Source organism: Monopterus albus, unplaced genomic scaffold, assembly GCF_001952655.1.
Source record: "Monopterus albus unplaced genomic scaffold, M_albus_1.0 scaffold9.1, whole genome shotgun sequence".
Taxonomy (NCBI): domain Eukaryota; kingdom Metazoa; phylum Chordata; class Actinopteri; order Synbranchiformes; family Synbranchidae; genus Monopterus; species Monopterus albus.
This window is the reverse complement of record NW_018127889.1, coordinates 2,154,259-2,174,260: the sequence shown is the minus strand read 5'-3', so window position 1 is coordinate 2,174,260 and position 20,002 is coordinate 2,154,259. Positions and strand designations below refer to the sequence as shown.

At 41.5% G+C, this 20,002-nt stretch overlaps 1 protein-coding gene across 10 annotated transcripts in view; it reads right to left on the bottom strand.

The window, feature by feature from the left end:
• sash1a (SAM and SH3 domain containing 1a) overlaps positions 1–20,002 on the bottom strand; it is a 159,108-nt gene that overhangs the window by 23,939 nt on the left and 115,167 nt on the right. For 9 of the 10 annotated variants that reach the window (XM_020589786.1, XM_020589795.1, XM_020589790.1 and 6 more), the window contains 6 exons: positions 10,286–10,336; positions 10,112–10,161; positions 3,884–3,924; positions 3,455–3,544; positions 3,251–3,363; positions 1,906–2,004 (listed from right to left, as the gene is read on the bottom strand). In XM_020589786.1, coding sequence (XP_020445442.1) covers positions 1,906–2,004; positions 3,251–3,363; positions 3,455–3,544; positions 3,884–3,924; positions 10,112–10,161; positions 10,286–10,336 — 444 coding nt within the window. The remainder of the gene's footprint in view (positions 1–1,905; positions 2,005–3,250; positions 3,364–3,454; positions 3,545–3,883; positions 3,925–10,111; positions 10,162–10,285; positions 10,337–20,002) is intronic. The other variant, XM_020589787.1, reaches the window with a different exon arrangement.

Below are 20,002 nucleotides of genomic sequence, written 5' to 3'. Positions count from 1 at the left end.
CGGGGGGGGGGGGCAGGGGGTCTTTACCCTCCCTCTTTCTCTCTCTCTCATTTCCTCTCTGCCTCCAGCACTTGCATTTGTTCACAGCCTCCAGAGCCATGCTGGGTGTTCCTCCACACAATACTCCTTCAGTAACTCTGCATCCTCTCCACTGTCTGTAAACCACCCACCCACCCGACACCCCCCTTCTAAATGATCAATATTTTCCTCACAGGAAACAAGTAGCTGGCAGCAGAGAGGGTAATATGGAGATTAAGCAACTGATGAAATAATCAGCAAACTCATGCACAATTCCCACACCCACATCAAAGAGTCAGACAGCAAACAGAACTTGAGCTGATGTTATTTATGGCATAATTAACCTATTTTTTTATACGGAAGGAAATCATCAATCATTACCCAGAGGAAGAATTTAATCAGGACCCTTGATGATGTGAGAAAACGATTTTGCATAAGTCCTAATTCAGGATTTACTGATTCAGTTGTAATAAGAGGCAGCCACGTCGATCTGAATTCCTTGTGTTTAAGCGTGCAAACCATAAATGACTGCACTTGAAGAGTCACTGGAGCAGCTATGAATGTGTAAAAGTCAAGCACATCTGTTATGAAAGCATAATCATCCACTTAAGGAGAAACCAATTATGAAGATGAAGGCCTAGCCAGGATCTACGCACAGCTGTCTGAAGGCTGTAGGATCAACCTTTCATTTACTTTGACATGAACAACAAGAAAGGCACATGCATTCAAAGACTGTTTTTAGAAAATGTTAATTAAAAATAGTAATAATATACAAGTTGAGGGCATTATTTTCAGGATACTTTTTGAATTTTTCTTTGGATAAACTCACTTCCTGTCAAAAGTGGGTCACAGTATGTGGGACTGTACATTATGACTGCATGCTATCCCATATGATCCCATAAAATATAGAATTATGCACAGTTCCTTGTGACCACGATGAGCACTGAAACAGCATCAGACGACACTGAAAAAGAGAAAAATATAAACCAACATATACAAGCACACATAGAGAGAACTGACTGATTGTTAACAAACACTAAACCAGGAGGATGTGATTGTCAGAGCTTCCTAGCATCTGTTATAGGTCCAATTTCACAACATGAAGCCTTCTTAAAGGCCTTGACTCAGAGGAGACCAGGGGGGATTGGAGACTTTTTCTCCAAGGACAACAGCTGACAAAAATCATTGTTTGGAGTAGATTTTGTCCGACTCGTCACTTGCTTTTTCTCAAATTACAATTAAAAAATGACTGATGGAAAAAGACCTGACCCAAATTTCCATAAGAAAACTTCCTTGTCACTACAGTAAGCCCAATATGACTTTGTTGGGACTAATTTCAAATAAGATGTCCATGGCAGGATTAATCTGATGAATAACATATGGCAGAGGATTTGCTACAATTGCACATTAACACTGCTAATTCACAACCACAGCCTCAGAAAACAGAGGTAAGGAATGGGCCAAGATCCACCAATTAACACCCACAGCGTTAGAACGCACGTGACCCGGTTTAGGGAATGTACGTACAAAGGCAGACGTGGTAGTTTGGTCAATGAATGAAGAGCAGAGAGAAAAGGAGAGAGAGAGGGAAGGAGGAAGAGAGGGAGGCAAAATAAAAGGAAAGGGTGTTTTTATGTTACTGCATTTAAAACTGACTAAAATTAATAAAATGTTTAGGAAGTCACTGGTGGACTATATTTAAAATCTAGAGATGATATTATTTACACTTGGATAAACACATACACACACACATACACACAGCTACACACACGTTGAAACAAAAATCCATCAGAACCTCCTTGGCTGAAAAATCCAACTGAGCGAGTGTTACAACAGGTAGAATAAAGGGGAAAGGATGTAAGGGTAATGGGGAGGGGGTATACTTACATTGCAGTTTGAGGACTGGGTTAGATTGGGTGCAGATCCATCAGTCCACTCTGCAGTGTCAGTACTGCTGGACTGTCTGCTGCGCTCATACTCCTTCAGCTATGTGGAGAAGAAGAGTTAGAGAGGTAGAGGAACAGGGCAAGGCCACCCACTGTCACCCAGCATGCTACATCTCTCCATATACTAGATACCTATTGACAAATATCAACAGTGTGCATTCACAGTGCATGTATACATTGTATACAAACAGACAAGCACATAACAGTCAGAACAAAAGGACTTAAACTGTGGTGTAGTGGTAAATAAAAGGTGTATATTGTAGCCTGATCATCAGGCAATCGGCCATCCAAGTAAAAAAAAAAAAAACTGTTTAAATGTCCTTATTCTCCTGCATATTCCTCCATTTTAGCATTTGTTACAAGTGTTTTTCACAAAGATTTATGTCATGACTCCTTAAATAAAAGAGGGCGACTGAACATATTGCTCTATTGATTGAGTAAAGAAAAAAAAAGATATTGATCAATCATACAGAGAACAGATACAGAACTACACACCAGCACAACAACAAGCCAACAAATCTATCCACAAAGGCTAATCACTGATTGGTTTGACGGTTTTTTAGTCACTGGAGAGAGAAGCTGAGATCAAGTTGTTGGCCAGTAGAAAAATCAAAATTCTGGAAGAAAGAGTAGGAGTATAATTAACATCATCTCATTTGGGGAGCGAACCAGTGCTCAAATGCTGCTGGACAGTCATGCTACCCATGATTGACAGAAAGAAAGGAGAGAACATGAAGAACCAACAAGAAGTAAGAAAATAAGAGAAGAACAATCAAAAGAAATGGATTGAAAGTCAACTCAAAAAGAAAATGCAAGGAACTTTATAGGAAAGCCAAATAATTATCCACCATGTCCACGTGAAGGAAAAAAGCCACAGTGCACCAGAGCAACCCCCAACAGATGGGGCTATTGAGTTGACTGACCATCAACCTCACAATTATGAGCCGAGCAACACCCACACACACACACACACCAAGTGCTTACACCCTGCTTTCCCCAGAATCCTGAATCTTTGGTCTGGAGTTTGTGTGTGTGTGTGTACAGAAGACGATGCATAGTAAAAATGTGGGATTTTGTAGTGGTTAGTAAGAGTGAGTCGTTTTAGTAAGCCAGCGCTTTATGGTGGGGATGTGGATGGGGGAGGGCTGGAAAGTAACCCAGGAGGAGGTAAAATGACCTGAAGGGTTGAACAGGAGCTTCAGTTAACTGTTCTAAGGGAAGGTGTGGGGTGGGGATAGGGAAGGAAGGTGCCACAGATGAGGCAGGAAGTCAGTGGAGCTTCCTACCCGAGCTAGAGCTTCCTCGACCGTGATCATCTTTTCTTTCACCATCATCATCAGCTGGATTCGCTCTTCATCGCTCATGGTGATCTCACTGGCCACATAGCCAATGTCCTCTCCTGATGGGGGTAAAGAGCAAAGACTAGGGCTCAAACATAAAGTGGCATCTAGTCAGTAAACTAGATGTCAACAATGGGGTCAAGCACAAACCTTTGGACGTATGTCGCATGACAGGTTTGTGCTGAGACTTGCGGAAGCTCTGCCAAAAAGATTTGTTCTTCTTCTTACTGTCCCATTTACCTAAGGGGAGAGAAGTAACAGTCACACAGGGGGAAGCATACACCTGATACACAACTACTCGCATTATACTGTATTATGTCACAAATTTAGAATAAGCGTTTGTGTTGGGCAAACAAGGGTAATCTACTAGGCAAGATGACTTAGGATAGATAATTCTGTACATTTCAGCATATGTACCGTATAGACCGCTCCCTTTATTTTTAAAGTATAACCCTTGGTAAACATGTCTCACTATTCCCGTCTATAAATCACACCTCACAAATTAATAAAGAGTAAATGTAATCTTGCTGAAAATATTAAGGCAACAGAAGACAAACAAGGAAATGCATCTCAATTTACCTCCAGATCCGTCTTCAGAGCTGGACTTGTGCAGGGACATTCTTTGGGGAAGAGAAAAAAAAGGATCAACGTCAGAAAAACATACATTTCCATTTCTGTTCTCACACCTTATCATCAAGTGTAGTCTAGTCTCTGTGAACCACAACCATGAAAGTACATGAACTGGTTCTAAGAATAAGTATAATGTATGGTTTCTGTGAGTAGAGTTGCAATTTTGTCTATTCGCCACTTGGGGCCAGTGGTGGTACTTCAGTGATAGGAAACAAGGCTCCAGAGGATTGAGAGGAATAAGGTGGAGGTGAGGGGAGATGAAGAGCAGCAAGGATAGGAGAGCACGTAGACAATGACACCCCAGCTGCAAGAGGGTAAGATGAAGAGAGTGGTAATACAAAGTGCTTAAGAAGCAGTAAAGAACATGATCAAGGAGAAGAGTGGGAAACCATGTAAAAAGTGAAGAGAGTTGAGTGAAGTGGGAAATTAGGGACCTGAGGAAAGAGAGGAACAGACAGAGAGGGGAGAGGGAGGAGGAGGAGAAACCACAGGGCAGACTCAGCGTGTTTGTGTTTCCACTTCCTTCCACAGGATAGACAGTCACGAGGAAGAGAGAAGAGTAGGAGAGGGAGAGGTGGAAAATAACTGAAAAAAATCCCTGTCTACAGTATAAACCCATTTAAAAAATAACAAACAGGGAGAAAAGAACTTGAAAGCTCCTTGTTACACATGAATGGCACACAGCTTCCAATCAAAAAGCCATGTATGAGCAGCCTCACCCATTTTTTTTTTTTTTAGTTCAGCAGCATGATAGGCTGTGGCTTACTCTCCCTTGTTCTGAAGGAGATGAGAAACCACATCAATGGCAATCTGATACGGTCTTCTTTATATAAAAAATGGGGAAGGAGGGGGATGAGCTTCAGTGGATCATGTTGAAAGTAGCATCTGAAAACTTCACAGAAAGAGAGACTGTTTTCAGACTAGGCTATGTGGGTTGAAAGTAAAGAGGAACTGAAGGTTCAGGGCGCATTACTTCTGTGAGAACACCCTACAGGTGTGTGTGTGTGTGTGAGTGGGTGATAGTGGCTGCACACTAGAAGCTTTATTAAAAGGAAATAAACCATAAGGGGCAAGGAGAGATAAGAATGAACTCTGTCCAGCTGGGACCCTCAGAGACCTCTTAAGTAAATCTCTTTACTGTGTCTAACTTGCATGCTTTCACATACCTTTTATGATTTAAGCCAATTGCACAAGAGCATGCAGCTGCTGAGCCATGCACAGAAACAGGTGGCAGGCAGTGAAGCAATGTGAAAGTGTGCAACAGGATCAAAATAAGATGAAGAGGTCACGTCCCGCTCCAGTGGTTGCATGTGTGTGTGTGTATACACGTGTGCATGTGTGTTCATATGTTTATTCAGACATGGCAGCCCCCCTCTTAGTGCAATGGGAAATCTTCACACGGCTTAAAGCTCGACTGCCATGGCAACATAATGAGATGCTAATTGAATGGAAGCCTGTATGGTTTGCCCCTCTGCTCATCCCCCTCTCAGATAGGCTAGGGCCAAAGCTAATGCTAATAGAACTCAGTCAACAGAAGCCTTTCAGTGGCAATGCTGCCCCAATACTCTATAAATTAACCTCCCATGCACTTACACGCATGCATGCACTCACGTAGTTTAAAAGATCCTGAATGAATTTCAAAGAGTGTGTCAGTCTAGGCACTGTGTGGCTAGGCAGCCTAATTGGTTTACCCTTAAATCTTTGGCATGCCTTTCTATTTCAGGTCTGCTCTTTCCATTGAGTAAAGGACATTTAAAGGATAGGGCAGGTCATTTGCTATATTAATAATATCGTCAACACTCCCCCTACAGAGACTAAAACCAAAAATTAATGGCCTCTACTCACAGTTGATGTCTGTTAGTCTCCAACTTGGACTGTCTTATTTGTCTGTGTCATAGATCTCCGTTATTGCTCAAAAACAATTAAAAACATCAGTGAAAAACACAGCTGCACTGCATGACATTTCTTCATTACAAAACACAAGACCCGCATATTTCTTAAAAATGTTGCCCCAAAAGTTCCAAACAACCTTGACTTTTTTCCGTCTGAAGTAGCAAGACTCAATTGTGCATGCATGAGATCTCCATGAAGGCACAAGGAGCTAGTGGACTGTAAACAAAGAAGAGAGCTCACACAAAGACCTTGCGCATGTGCATTTGTGTCTTGCTTACTTGTGTGTTGAAAATACTATTAATATAGAAAATGACCAACCTTATCCTTTAACTGCTTTTTATCTCATTAGCACACTAAGCTAACATTCTATTCAAGGCATAACATAAAAGGTTCTTTAGTGAAAGTAGCTCGGTAACTGTGCAATGTGCAAATTAAACTGCTACAACAAAAGTGTTTCTAGGCTGAAACAAACAAGAGCTAATGAGTGCATTTTTTTTGTGAAAATGATCTTTGACAGCACTTTACCAGGCTGAGATGTAAAGCATCATTGATTTTCAAAATGATAAGCTGTGAGTGCTGCTTATGTTACAGCACAAGGCTTCACAACATATGATACAACTGCAGAAGTGTAACTGTAGGTAATCTTTTTGAAAATATGTCATAACTGCTCAAGTACATAAAACACGCAAACACAGAAAAGATCAAATACAACAGGGAAAAGCGCATACACACACTCACAGAACTAAGCCAGCAGCTATTCAACACCAGGAAAAAAAGGGTCAGTGAAAAAGTGATGATTGTGTAGGCAGGTATGAGTCACATGGGTCTATCCTGTGTGACAGAGCTGCTGGCCAGAAAAGATGACAAACCAGCATGTAGCAAGATTTGGACACAGCTGCATGTGTCTCCATTATTGCTTCTTATGGGCAGGTTTTACTGCACAAATCACAACAGTACACACGTATGTGTATATAGTGACTGTGTGCTTTTGTACAACTACAAGGTTGTCCACCTGGAGTGATGTGAACTCAGAGACAATGAAAAGCAGCAACTTTGTGTGACAGTGGCAGTGCTCACAGGAAGAGTAGGGACAGAAGAGCTCAGAGGTCACATGGAAGCGGAAGACAGAATATTATATGGCAGGAAAAAAAAAAAAAAAGAATCACACCTAAAACACAAACAAATAAAAGAACTGGACATGAAGAAGTGCATTTTAAATGTATGAGCTTTTTGTGCCATAAACACACCATCTACTGTGCTCCACTCTCAGCAGCAAATAAAAGCTCATTGAGGGCTGCAACATTCAGCCACAAGTGGTAAATATGCTGACAAGGTACTTTAGTTTTCCAACATGGTGCTGCTGTTGTAAACAGATTCTTCACATGGGACGGCTTACATTTCCATCTGATTATTTGGTACATTCCATATCCAGGAGCACAAATGCCTCTAAATGTACTCTCTTACAAACCCCGTTAGTAATAAACAATAATCAACAATTTGGACGAGTATGCTTTCATTAAGATCCATTTACCTCTGCCGTTAACTTTACTGATAAGCATATGGCCCCTTCTCTGCAACAATACCCGCCAATCAATCGCCTTCCAGAACAGGAAGTCCCCAGCTTGAACCCTCCAGCTTTCTTAGTGCCCCCTGTCACCACTTGCAGATCAGACAATATGGGAATGGTGCCAACCTCCTGCCAACAAAGTGACAAGGAGAGACACAAACAGAGGGGCTGGCACGGTCTCGAGATGAAGTCTGCGTAATCTCCTCTGTGTGCCATTGTCCTACAGAGGTGATGATGTGGGTATCCGTGTCTGTGGGTGTGTATGTGCATGCATGCCTCCTGTGGGGCTGTGAGGAATGCGTCTGAGGACTGGAGGGGGCTTGTCTATCAATCTGCCTGTACATGATAAATCATTGTACCTGAAAGCCATTCACCACAGAGGAAAGTGGACAATAGGCTATGTAACAGGGAACAGAGCTGGGGTGAAAGAAAGGAGAGGGCTGGCAGTGAATAATGCATTACAAAAAAGGTTTCCTGGGGGTTTGATGGGGGTGGAGGTTTTTGAACATTTTTAATTCATTAGATAAAGGTAAAATATATATTGCTGTGTATCCAACTTTCACACCAGAAAGTGACATGTGGAGAAGAGGTGGATGAACATGGAGTTGTTCCATTATAGATTAATGCAGACTTAAAGAGACTAAATCTGAATGTAAACGTCTGAAAAACAAAATCATGGGACAAACATGTGAGACACAGAAGACAGAGAAAAAAAAAATCGAATGACAGGAAGAAAGAATAGGACAGTTATGGACTCTATCTGGGCCTCTCTCAAACAGATGACAGACGTATCAAATTTGGCATCTGTTTCCCATCATCCTCAGCATTTGCCTGTGCAACATATACTGCCACGGGAGAACAAGTCATGTCAGTGGTATGCGCTTCCTCTGCTGCACATGGTCATCACGTGAACATGACAGTTTCACTTTAGGTCACACTGGGGTGATGGTCAGAAACATGAACAGAAATGACGCACTATTTAGCGTTAGGGTTTGGACTGGGATTTTCAGTTCCTGCACAATTCATCTCTCCACTAAATCTCTTCTTTTTTTAAACACCAATGGGCAACATTGCCCTAGGAGCTGGCTCTGTATTGAAAGCTTTGTCATCTTGGTCATGAGGAAACACATGAATATATTCTTGACCTTGGGTCTCGCTTAACAGAGACTAAGCAAACCCAGTGCCTATAAGGGGCCAAATGACTGTAGTGAAATGAATTCTGTTTGAGAGCAGGACATTTAGAGGTTTGCTCCACTAACAACCTCAGACTACTTTAAATATGTATACCAGCGATCTCATAATGGTCCATAATGGAGAAATTTCATATACCTTAAATACAGTGGTGTGCAAAAATGAACACACACAGTCTGTGTTACAGGAACCAGCGAAAAGGAACCCCACCCATGCTCAATTCCATCCTGCTCTTTCATTCATGCTCCTCTGCTCTAATCATTGACCATCACCCTTTCTGTCTTCCCCTTTGCCCTGCTGGACACAAAGGCAGGAAGGAAGCTTGGACGGTGAGAGTGGAAGCTGGACTGAGCAGGTCAACCAGAGGAAGCAGCCAGTAGTTCTCCTGTAATTGCAGGGATGTGACTGAGGGTGTTTTAGGGACCAACTACGGGTCAAATTGTATGTGTGATGTCTATGAATACTAAGGGGTGGGTTTCGTTTAGACTCAAAACTTTGATATTAAGCTTTATTTATTTTATTTTATTGTCATTGTGACACGTGCAACGAAATTTTGTTTAGAGCCGAGGGCCCCGGGCCACTGCATACATACGCGCCGCAATCACGGGCAACTTGGGGGTTCAGTGTCTTGCCCAAGGACACTTCGACATGTGGACTGCAGGAACCGAGATTCGAACCTTCAACCTTGCGGTTGGGAGACGGTGGATAGCTGAAGAGAGAGGAGGGCATTCATTGCTTTAACTTGTGGTTGTTGCTTATTGAAGAAATGTTCAAGCTATTCTAATTAGATAAGCTACGTAGCTGCTCATTACTTTGTCCAATTCTTCAAAACAAAAAAGGACAACTATTCCTTTATAAATCTTAGAAATCATGTCCCAATGCTCACTGGTTTGTGATTACAAATAAATGCATCATTTACACTCTAATGACTTTATGACATGATTCTAATAAAACAATCATTGTTGCAACTTTTAAAAACATCTTTCTGGTCAAAAGTCCTTGTTAAGCTGCTGAAATATTAACCACTTTTATTCATTTACTGTCATAGTATACAAAACAAGTAAGCCTATCTGAGTAAATCAGTTTTTTGGTGTATGTTTATGTTTATGTTTACTACCAAGGCCAGTTGCAGTTGTGTGAAGACGTGTGAAGTGCACACTCGAATATCACCACACTCATCAATGACATTAGCGTTTTCCATCTCAGGGACTGCCCTCTGCTCCCCATGGGCAAGGTCAGTGACCTTTTGTTCAAGCTGTCATATAAAAGTTCTATCAATCACATGAGCTGCACATCTGGAGGTGGATGTATTTTCATTTCCCTCTCACCATCTTTAGCAAAGGCTGAGTGTGATCCATGATTTTGTGTGCAGACATGTACAGTTTGATGCAATCCAGACATAGGCTGTGTTGAATGTTGTTTTGACAAACTACAGACATGCAAGATCAATCCAAGCAGATTTCATGGTTCCACACCAGCTGCATTCACATATAACAATGATGAAGTTGTGGTTGGGGGACACGTACTTTCTGTCTGTTTCTGGAGTTGACACCTCACTGCTGAAGCCTAATGATTCCTGAGGACAGAGAGGAGGAAAACAGGTGTCAGACTTTTTAGACAAGCATGAGTAAATCTGACCTAATGATGCTACAGGTGTTATTTTATGTAGTTTTCAAGTGCTTTGTGAACATAATATCTACCTGGATCTCATTGCGAAGCTGCAGAGAGGTGTTGCTTGGGTCCTGTTTCTCCTGAAAAAAGAAGGTGAGAGAGAAGAAAGAAGGTATCAATGTCAGAGAGGATCACTTTATAATTCAGGAATAATAGATCATAAGCTTAAAAAGGCCAAAAAGGTAAAATACTGTATATGGCGAAGACAGATAAGTTGACTACATAAACAATGCCATGCTATGGGATAGACCTTCAATAAGGTTCATGTAGAAACAAACCTGCAATACTTGTTTTAATTATTTTAATACCACTGGGAGGTGGTACAGCCTAGAGAAGACCTGGCTTTTTTAGCACAACAAGACATACAACTAGCTCTTTGAATTCCACTGTGTTTACTACAATGACAATCCCTTAACAAAAAGGTAACACCTCCTGATTTGGCTCATCTTTAGAATAAAATAAGAGAATTGGGATTCACTTATAGTCTGTGTTTGGGCTGTTTTCACTGTTACACGGGGCTAGTGCTTGCATGTCTAAACAAAATGTCCTCATCATGGTATGTCCAGATACAGATGTGCATCAAACCAAATGTTTCTGCTGACAGACACAGGGACTACACAGTCACAACGAGCCTGCAACTTAGATCTTAACCTGCATCACGTGGTTACTTAAAGCCAGTGAACTGCCTTCAGGGATTGGTCAACTGCATAGTTTCTTGGTGATGTGCTCATGTGCTTTTGAAGTCTCACGGAGGAGATAACCTAATGCATGGTGCTCATCACTCTTCCAATGCTGCCACAGTCTTATATCATTGGCTCACAGAAACAGATGGAGTCAGCAATTTGGGTAGCGACCAGATTTTCAAAATGCAGAGCAGGGACTCAGGCCTGCATCTGTAACCCTCATGTCAACATCTTTCATTTCTAGTGGTGATATTTCTGCACATTACGCAATGTGCCTTTAATCCTTCTAACAGGACCTAGGGGGGTAACCAAGGACAACCAAGCCCCGATTATTTGCTTCAGTTATACTAACATAAGGAGTCAAAGTAACAACTGTGGCTCGAAAAACATTTGTGAAGACAGCAATGCATATCTTACATGTGCTTGTGAATATGATGAGTATGCAGACTATCGAGGGTACGGGAATAAGCTAACAGACAAAGTTAGTCAACAACATACTTGAGTCAAAATTGAATGAACGGTGGATTTTTGTGATTACCTCTGTGGTTTCATACATTTTGAAACATTTGAGGAAATGTTAATGTCATGGTATTGCTGAGGTTCCTTGTGTCCTGATGAGAAGAGTAAACATAACCCAAGACAAGTTCCTAGTTTTACTTTCTGTCTGACTTTGTATTTTACCAGACAGAAGAATGACATGAAACTGCATGGTTTTCTGTGATTAATCACGATCAACTGCATTGATATGAGCAGCATTCAATAATGAATTCAAATGTAGTATTTTGCGCACTTTTATTTTAAAAGTACTGATATATGAACAAAAGTGCATTAACATTTGGTTTGCAAACACTTTAAGCAAATAAGGTGTTCAAATAATTGTTCTAATTCTGCAGCCCTTGCTGGACTGTGTTTAAAGCAGCCCACAACCTTTCTGCATTTGGCCAGGACACTGTCAAATGCACTGTTCTGCAGAGAAACTGTGACACAATGATGGAGACTGTGTGCGACACGGGATGTGTTAAAAAGGCAGATGTCTTGCAGCAGCGATCATATTTCTTGCACTATCTGTGCTGACTTTATTTGAAACATTCCACTGCTGTGCAACATGAATGAAATGCTCTGCGCATGTTTCAGCAAAATGTCTCTCTCTCTCTCTTCTGTTTTCATTAGTTAGAGCATGTGAATGCAGCTCCCTCTGTTCATCAATAGACACTGATATTACAGTTTTGAATTTGGTACATCTGCAAATTCTGTCTGTTCTATCTTTTCAAATAGGATACAAAATAAAATTCAAGGATTTGGATGTTAACAGAAATCTCAATGAATCTTGTTCGCAAAACACCTTCCCTGGTGCAGTATGAGGCTGACTGTTGACAACTCATTCAAGAAAATGTCTTCCAAATAAAGTTGTTTTTTGTACTAGAATATATGGCAAAGCTTTCTGTCAATCTGCCTTAAAACTGTTTTCCATATCGTACAGATAATCTCCTGGATAAAGAAGCAGACATTAGCAAAGTCAGGATGGCTGAATGGCTCTAAGGAAGCAGACTGAGGGCTGCTAGATAACTACCTTGCTGCAACAAAGAAAATTCAACTGTGGATTTTCCCAAATGCAGAGCAGGAATAGGAAGTTGGTTACTTTTGAGAAATGTGCATCACCCTAACATGTCCACACCCAGATATTAGAGCATAGGACATTCAATGTAATGAATGCTCTGTCATGCTTCCTAATCAGTGACCTTTAGTTTAACCTTTTTTTCTTGTATGACTGCACTTTGGGGAAGAGATTATAATCCTACCACACCCTCACTCACAAAGCATGAGTAATACTTCAAGCACTAGGTAAGAAGTGACTTAAATCCGCTAAACAAGCTCTAAGAGCCTGTAGCCTGAGAGTCATATGAGCAGACCTGAACTGCTGAGGTGGCTAAAAGCCTTAAAAGTAGCCTGAATCCTACACTTATCACAACACTAATCAAATGAAGGCAGAGTAAGGATGTTAGAAAGACACTTTGGCTGGTTTAATCTTTATTGTTAATTTTAGCACAAGTCTTCCTAGTTAATTTATCTGTGTATGTATTAGTCTGTTACAGCGATCAACAAGGCAGAGGATACGGAAGTTTGGGAAGTAAATCAAGTAATGTTAAAAGAGAAATGTCCATCCAAGGGAATAGGGAGCTTCCTGTAATTGAGAAAGCAGGGACCTGTTAGGTCATAAAAACATCATCCATCAGACCTACTAAAATATGAGGTTTAGTCTCATTACACTGCCAGGCTGTGCACAGGTAATATCTGGGATGCAGATGTACTGCATGTCTTTTTCATGTAGGGACAAACATGTGTATTCCTTAAATAAGCACAGTAGTTTAAAAACTGCATTGTGTAGAATAGTGTGTGTGGTCACAAAGTGGGTGTGGGTGTACTCAGTGTACATAAAGAAAGAGGCACCATGAACAAGGTGTGTGCATGCATGCACAGTCACGAATACTTTCACCAGGGTAGTAGTAGATTGGTTCTGCTATCAGATCCTCTTCGATACCTTTTTTGGGCTGTACTGAGAGGAGGGGATTGCCCATCTCCTCAGTGTATAATTATGGGCACCATGCCCATGGTTGTAAAAAAGCTATTTCAGATCACTGCCACAATGGCAGCTCACTGCCTGGCAAACACGTCACACACGGACACACAAAAAATACACAGGCAGACACACAGACCTCAACATCCCTATGCATCCCACAGACTTAAAACCTAAACAGACACTCAAACCAAGGAGCACCTACACATGCATTCAACTTGCCTCCACCTCCACATATAAGCCCTTATGAGATAAACACAAAGCAGCTCTCTGTTTCTCCGACTCCTCCTCAGCTTCCCCTTACTCCCTTGTCTGTGCGTGCCATCTCTGACATGGAAAGTGGGGGTGAGAGGCTGAAAAGACGAGGAGATGATCAGTGAAAAATAAACAAAACCTGCATCCTGTGTACCTTTCACTGCAGATCTGCAAGATGAATTTGTCACAGCGCAGGATGTGGAGAGAAAATTTGTGTAAAAGCTTCCCAAAGTAAACTTGGGTTTCCTTCAGACCTGTGGGAGAGCGTTTGTGAACAGCAGTTTTCAGTTCTTTCCACAGATTCTCGATTGGATTCAGGTCTGGACTTTGACTTGGCCATTCTAACACCTGGATATGTTTATTTGTGAACCATTCCATTGTAGATTTTGCTTTATGTTTTGGATCATTGTCTTGTTGGAAGACAAATCTCCGTCCCAGTCTCAGGTCTTTTGCAGACTCCATCAGGTTTCCTTCCAGAATGGTCCTGTATTTGGCTCCATCCATCTTCCCATCAATTTTAACCATCTTCCCTGTCCCTGCTGAAGAAAAGCAGGCCCAAACCATGATGCTGCCACCACCATGTTTGACAGTGGGGATGGTGTGTTCAGGGTGATGAGCTGTGTTGCTTTTACGCCAAACATAACGTTTTGCATTGTTGCCAAAAAGTTCGATTTTGGTTTCATCTGACCAGAGCACCTTCTTCCACATGTTTGGTGTGTCTCCCAGGTGGCTTGTGGCAAACTTTAAATGACACTTTTTATGGATATCTTTAAGAAATGGCTTTCTTCTTGCCACTCTTCCATAAAGGCCAGATTTGTGCAGTATACGACTGATTGTTGTCCTATGGCCAGAGTCTCCCACCTCAGCTGTAGATCTCTGCAGTTCATCCAGAGTGATCCTGGGCCTCTTGGCTGCATCTCTGATCAGTTTTCTCCTTGTATGAGCTGAAAGTTTAGAGGGACGGCCAGGTCTTGGTAGGTTTGCAGTGGTCTGATACTCCTTCCATTTCAATATTATTGCTTGCACAGTGCTCCTTGGGATGTTTAGCTTGGGAAATCTTTTTGTATCCAAATCCGGCTTTAAACTTCTCCACAACAGTATCTTGGACCTGCCTGGTGTGTTCCTTGTTCTTCATGATGCTCTCTGTGCTTTAAACGGACCTCTGAGACTATCACAGTGCAGGTGCATTTATATGGAGACTTGATTCCACACAGGTGGATTCTATTTATCATCATTAGTTATTTAGGTCAACATTGGATCATTCAGAGATCCTCACTGAACTTCTGGAGAGAGTTTGCTGCACTGAAAGTAAAGGGGCTGAATAATTTTGCACGCCCAATTTTTCAGTTTTTTATTTGTTAAAAAAGTTTGAAATATCCAATAAATTTTGTTCCACTTCATGATTGTGTCCCACTTGTTGTTGGTTCTTCACAAAAAATTACAGTTTTATATCTTTATGTTTGAAGCCTGAAATGTGGCAAAAGGTCGCAAAGTTCAAGGGGGCCGAATACTTTCGCAAGGCACTGTAACGGTGAAGCAAAATGAACAGTGAAGAAGTTACCAGCGCAATTGGCACAGTTTCTAAAAGAGAATATTAAATTAATGCATTTTTGAAAGGGTCTGTGTGTGTGTGTGTGTGTGTGTGTGTGGACCTAAGATCTCACAGCACACTCCCAAAGGGGGCAGCTATCTTTTAAACTAATCTACCAGCATCAGTTTGAGATACTGTCCTACTTACTCCAAACTGGCAAGTAGCCTGTACATGTAAACATCCATGTGTTTCCCTCCAAATGTCCATGATTGCATGCGTACAGTTCATTCTGTGATTGTGCATGCAGGTGTGATGTGAATGCAAGAGTGATGTGAATGCAAGACTGGCAGCTTAAGCATGATGCAAGTGAGTTAAAATTAAAGGGAGAGAAAGCAGCAAGGGGAAGCCTGAAATGTGGCAAAAGGTCATATGAGAGAAGCATATGAGAGAAAGCTCTGCTAATGAGGATCACAATTTCTGCAGACAGGAAAGCCAGCATCTGAAATGGCTCAACACCAACACTTGCACATGTGCATCAGAAGCTCCTGTAAAGTGACTGTAATTCCAAGCACTGTATTGCTTCCCGTGATTAACCCAAACACTACAACTAAATTCTGGTGTGCTGTGGAAGGAGCAGATTCTGTTAATGAGAGGGGAAGGGCAGACATGCCCATGAGTGTTAAACAGCAGCACATTAGTCCAAACCTGACTGCAAGGCCCACCAATGACATGAGTTCCCACGGTGGAATTACTGCCAACCTCAGAGGCAAAAGTAGGTGGATATGCAGCAAAATTAGAAAGACCAGGTGGCTTAATGGAGGAATGCCAACTGGCATGGTAGAGAAAAACTGGGTGGGTGAGTGTGAGGCTGCTGCTGTAGGTAGGTATGTGCAAGTGGAGAGACAGGCACCAACTGGAAAGATTGGTACAAGCTCAAAAAGACGTTAGCAGTGGGACCAGTATGGCATGGTACAAGCCTGTAGAACCAGCTCATTTGGAAGAAGGAAGGTCTACACATACACACCCACATGTGTTTTTACAGCTGTCTGTGTGAGGACACTCAGTGACATAATGCACTCTGTAGTTCCATTCCCTAGCCTAACCTTAGCCATCACAAGTACACGCCTAACCTAAACCCAAGTCTTAATCCTGAGACAACCCTTTAAAGGTGTGTCACAAAGTGAGAACCAACCAAAATGTCCTCACTTCCATGGTATAAAAATCAAGCTGGTCCTCACAATGTACATACAAACACACAAAAGTACGAACTGGCATTTAATTCTCACTCACAAAAGCAGGAAATTCAGTTGGCAGTATAAATCAGAGTCTGCCATGCTACTGCTGAGATGCTAAATGCTTACATTCATTCATGGAAAACAGAGAGCCCATCAACACATTCAGTAACACCTCTATCCTCTTCCTTTCCATGGGTTTTGAGAGAGTGTATTTGTGCACATGTATACTTGCAGTACTGGCCTGAGTGCCTCTACAGTGTGGAGCATTCTTAAGCCTTGAAGATCATTGTTTGGTATTTCAAAACAAACACCACAGTTATTTTAAATTCCAGTGACAGAGTTAAGGTCTAGCAAATAGCAAAACACGAAATAAAAAAAAAACAAATATACTGCACCCCCTGCTTTCGATAAGATTATACTAATATGGAACTATTTAAAATTTATCTTAACAACAAGGGCAACTGTTGGAACATGTTGACTTGATACACAAAACCCCTAGAAAGAACAAATAAACAGCAGAAGTCACCACAGAGTTTGTCCTTCGCCTTCACTGTAGTTTTACCCCAGGTGAACTGACCCACAGCGATGAGCTGACTTCATGCAGGCATTAGCACATTAACCATAAAACTCAGCTCCTCATGCCAAAACAAAAGTCTGTGCCTCAGTCTTTAACCCCAAAAGCCAAGCTATTCAAATAGATTAGCATTCCCATGGCTAACAGATCAATCTAACACCAGATGAGGCACTTCTGTGTCAAGTGTTTCAATTATGAAGTCAACAGTGAGACCAACAACTGAAGAATTTGGTCAATGTATCAAAGGATTTTATCTTTATCGGCAATGTCTCACTGTGGATTATAGCATGTAAAATGTGTTAAAATATTTGCCTCGGGGAGCTGTGGCTCAGGAGGTGGAATGATCGTCCCTTAAGTGGAAGGTCAGTGGTTTCATTTTTGTTCTCCCCAATATACATGTTGAAGGGTCCTTGGACAAGACCATTGAACCCCAAGTTGCTTCCAATGGCCAGGTCAGTGCCACCATCGGTGTGTGTGCACGAGTTGGCGCTGCAGATGGCTGCTGCGTTTCTGTACCAGAGACAGATTCTGTGTGTGCGTAACATACTTGGACAATAAAAGTGATTACATTAAATTAAAGCGTAATAAAATTACAACGACATATTACAAAATGATCCATCTTGATTTGTTTGATGCACTTCATCTGTTCCACTGCTGTAGTTTAATGGAGGTGCTAATACCGAGTTTGATGTTTTCCTGCCTCTGCTACAACAACGACCCTCCCTAGCAACCAGTCTCTGCATGATCCCTCCTTTTGCTTCTATGTCCATGCTTTGGCATATTTCACCTTCACCTTTGGCCTCCATCATCACACTAACACCGAAAAACATGACTGATACAAAAAGTGGTGCAGTGCTGTTATTAAGGAACACAATGCAACAACAAAAAACAATGTAGATCTGACAAAATGTTGTTCTCCATGTATGTTAACACAGGAGTTAACATAATACTAAGCTTCATTTTTTAGAACTGTCTTTATATATCAAATTTAAAAGCTCCTCAACTGATATACCTGTTCCAATTCATACCATTTGAGTGTTTTAAGAAAAATATGTGAAGCACATTCAGGACAAAAGAACATCAATATTATCAAATTTTTCCATCTGTAAAACACAAAACAATTATAACTCAGGTTAAAAAGTAACCTTCACACTTTGTCTAACTTACTGAATTTGTTGCTCCATTTCAATACTTCCCCTCACTTCCACTAATAAACCTTATCTAATACATCACCACATCAGCGGGATCCATCCAAGCTCTTGTTGTCTACAGTATAGGAGCACTGGGAAACTGTATATGGTAGCGCTAATTCACGGGTTATGTTCCCAACAAGGGGATGTTTGTGTCCATGCTACTCATATAACTAACATGAAGATGCAGAAGAACAACCCAGTGAAGACCAGGCAGGAAGTGGGTACAGTCTCTAAAAGACCCTTTATCATCACATCCTAATATGAAGAGCTCCACATTTTACCACAACAAAAAAAAGCATTGCTTTGTTCATTGAGTGTAACCTCAAGAGCTAGAAAGCATGTTTTGCAATACAAATGTTAAGTTCCACACATTCAAACAAGTTGCAAATGTGCTGCAAGAACATTTCTCAAGAAAAAAGGAGACAAAAACCCAAAGGGTTAAAAAAGATCAGTACCCTATCCAGAGATTCAACTTAAGCTTTTGGAGAACAGAAACAAAAATAAAGAGGGCTTCTTCTTCTTTCTGTCTGATGCCACTATACTGACTGCAGTTACATTATAAACACTGGGGCTTTCTTGTGGAAATTTTCCAAAAGCAAATGTGTTGTCAGCAGACAAAAATAACATTTCTGGATTTTGAATAAGACAGTTGTCATACATTAACCTTGGGCTCCCCTCATATAGCACAAAGCTTGAAGTTATCCAGTGTTGCCTTTATCTTGACCTCAGCCTCCTCTTGCAGTCCGAGTGTGAAGACCATGAAAGGTGACCTTTGATCTCAAATGTACAAGTCTACTGACCAGAGCTGATCTGGAGTGACTGAGGGACCTTTTATGTCCCAATAAGTTACAATGATGGGAGACGGAGTAGGTTTTGTGATTGTTTCACCAGCATCCTGTACCCTTTAGGTAATGGCCATGTTCCTCAGGAGCATCGCCTGCTAAATGTCTCCTCATTAATGTGGCCCATGGAAATTGTTGCCTTCTCTAACCATCTGCCATTGGATCTAAGAAAGATGGCAGCATGACACTGACTTGCAGCCACTGATTTTTGGAGACAGATATAAGACAGTCCAACTGACTGTCCTGTATCTGCAGCGCCAACTTGCAGACACACACACACACCGATGGCTATCCTTTTTCTAACTGGGTGTTCATTGTAATATTTGCCTTCATTCTGAGTATATCTAGTCTCTTGTGCTCTGCCTGTCCCTCTGCCACTCTCCACTTGTGTATTACTTTCCCAGTGTATTTTGTTTTTGTTGCTCTACTGTAGGTTTTACAGATACTGTGCTACAGCCTTTGAGATTATGAAGGTGTCCCGTACAGTGGAAAAATGAAAAGAACACCGGCCATCTGTGACTGTCTTAGAGAAGGAATTTTGGAAGTTTGGTAGAGATTAGGCCACTCTAGGCATGAATACTGCCCAAACCTAATTTTAGGAATAGGTCTGTACCAAAATAAAAGGCAAAGTTCAATCCATATAGCGTGGGTTGATACTGTGCTTTTGAGAGCTCTCACTAAGGTGTTGTCTGACCCATATTCCTCCCTTCATGTTTTTTCCCCCACATCTCCTATATATTGGTGCCAAACTTTGCAGAGTGGTGGGACAGCTGCAGGCTCTCACATTCCCCACTCCTCCGCTTCATTCCTCTCATCCTCCTCCCTTCGTCTTCCTCTGTTCACATCCTTATCCTCCTC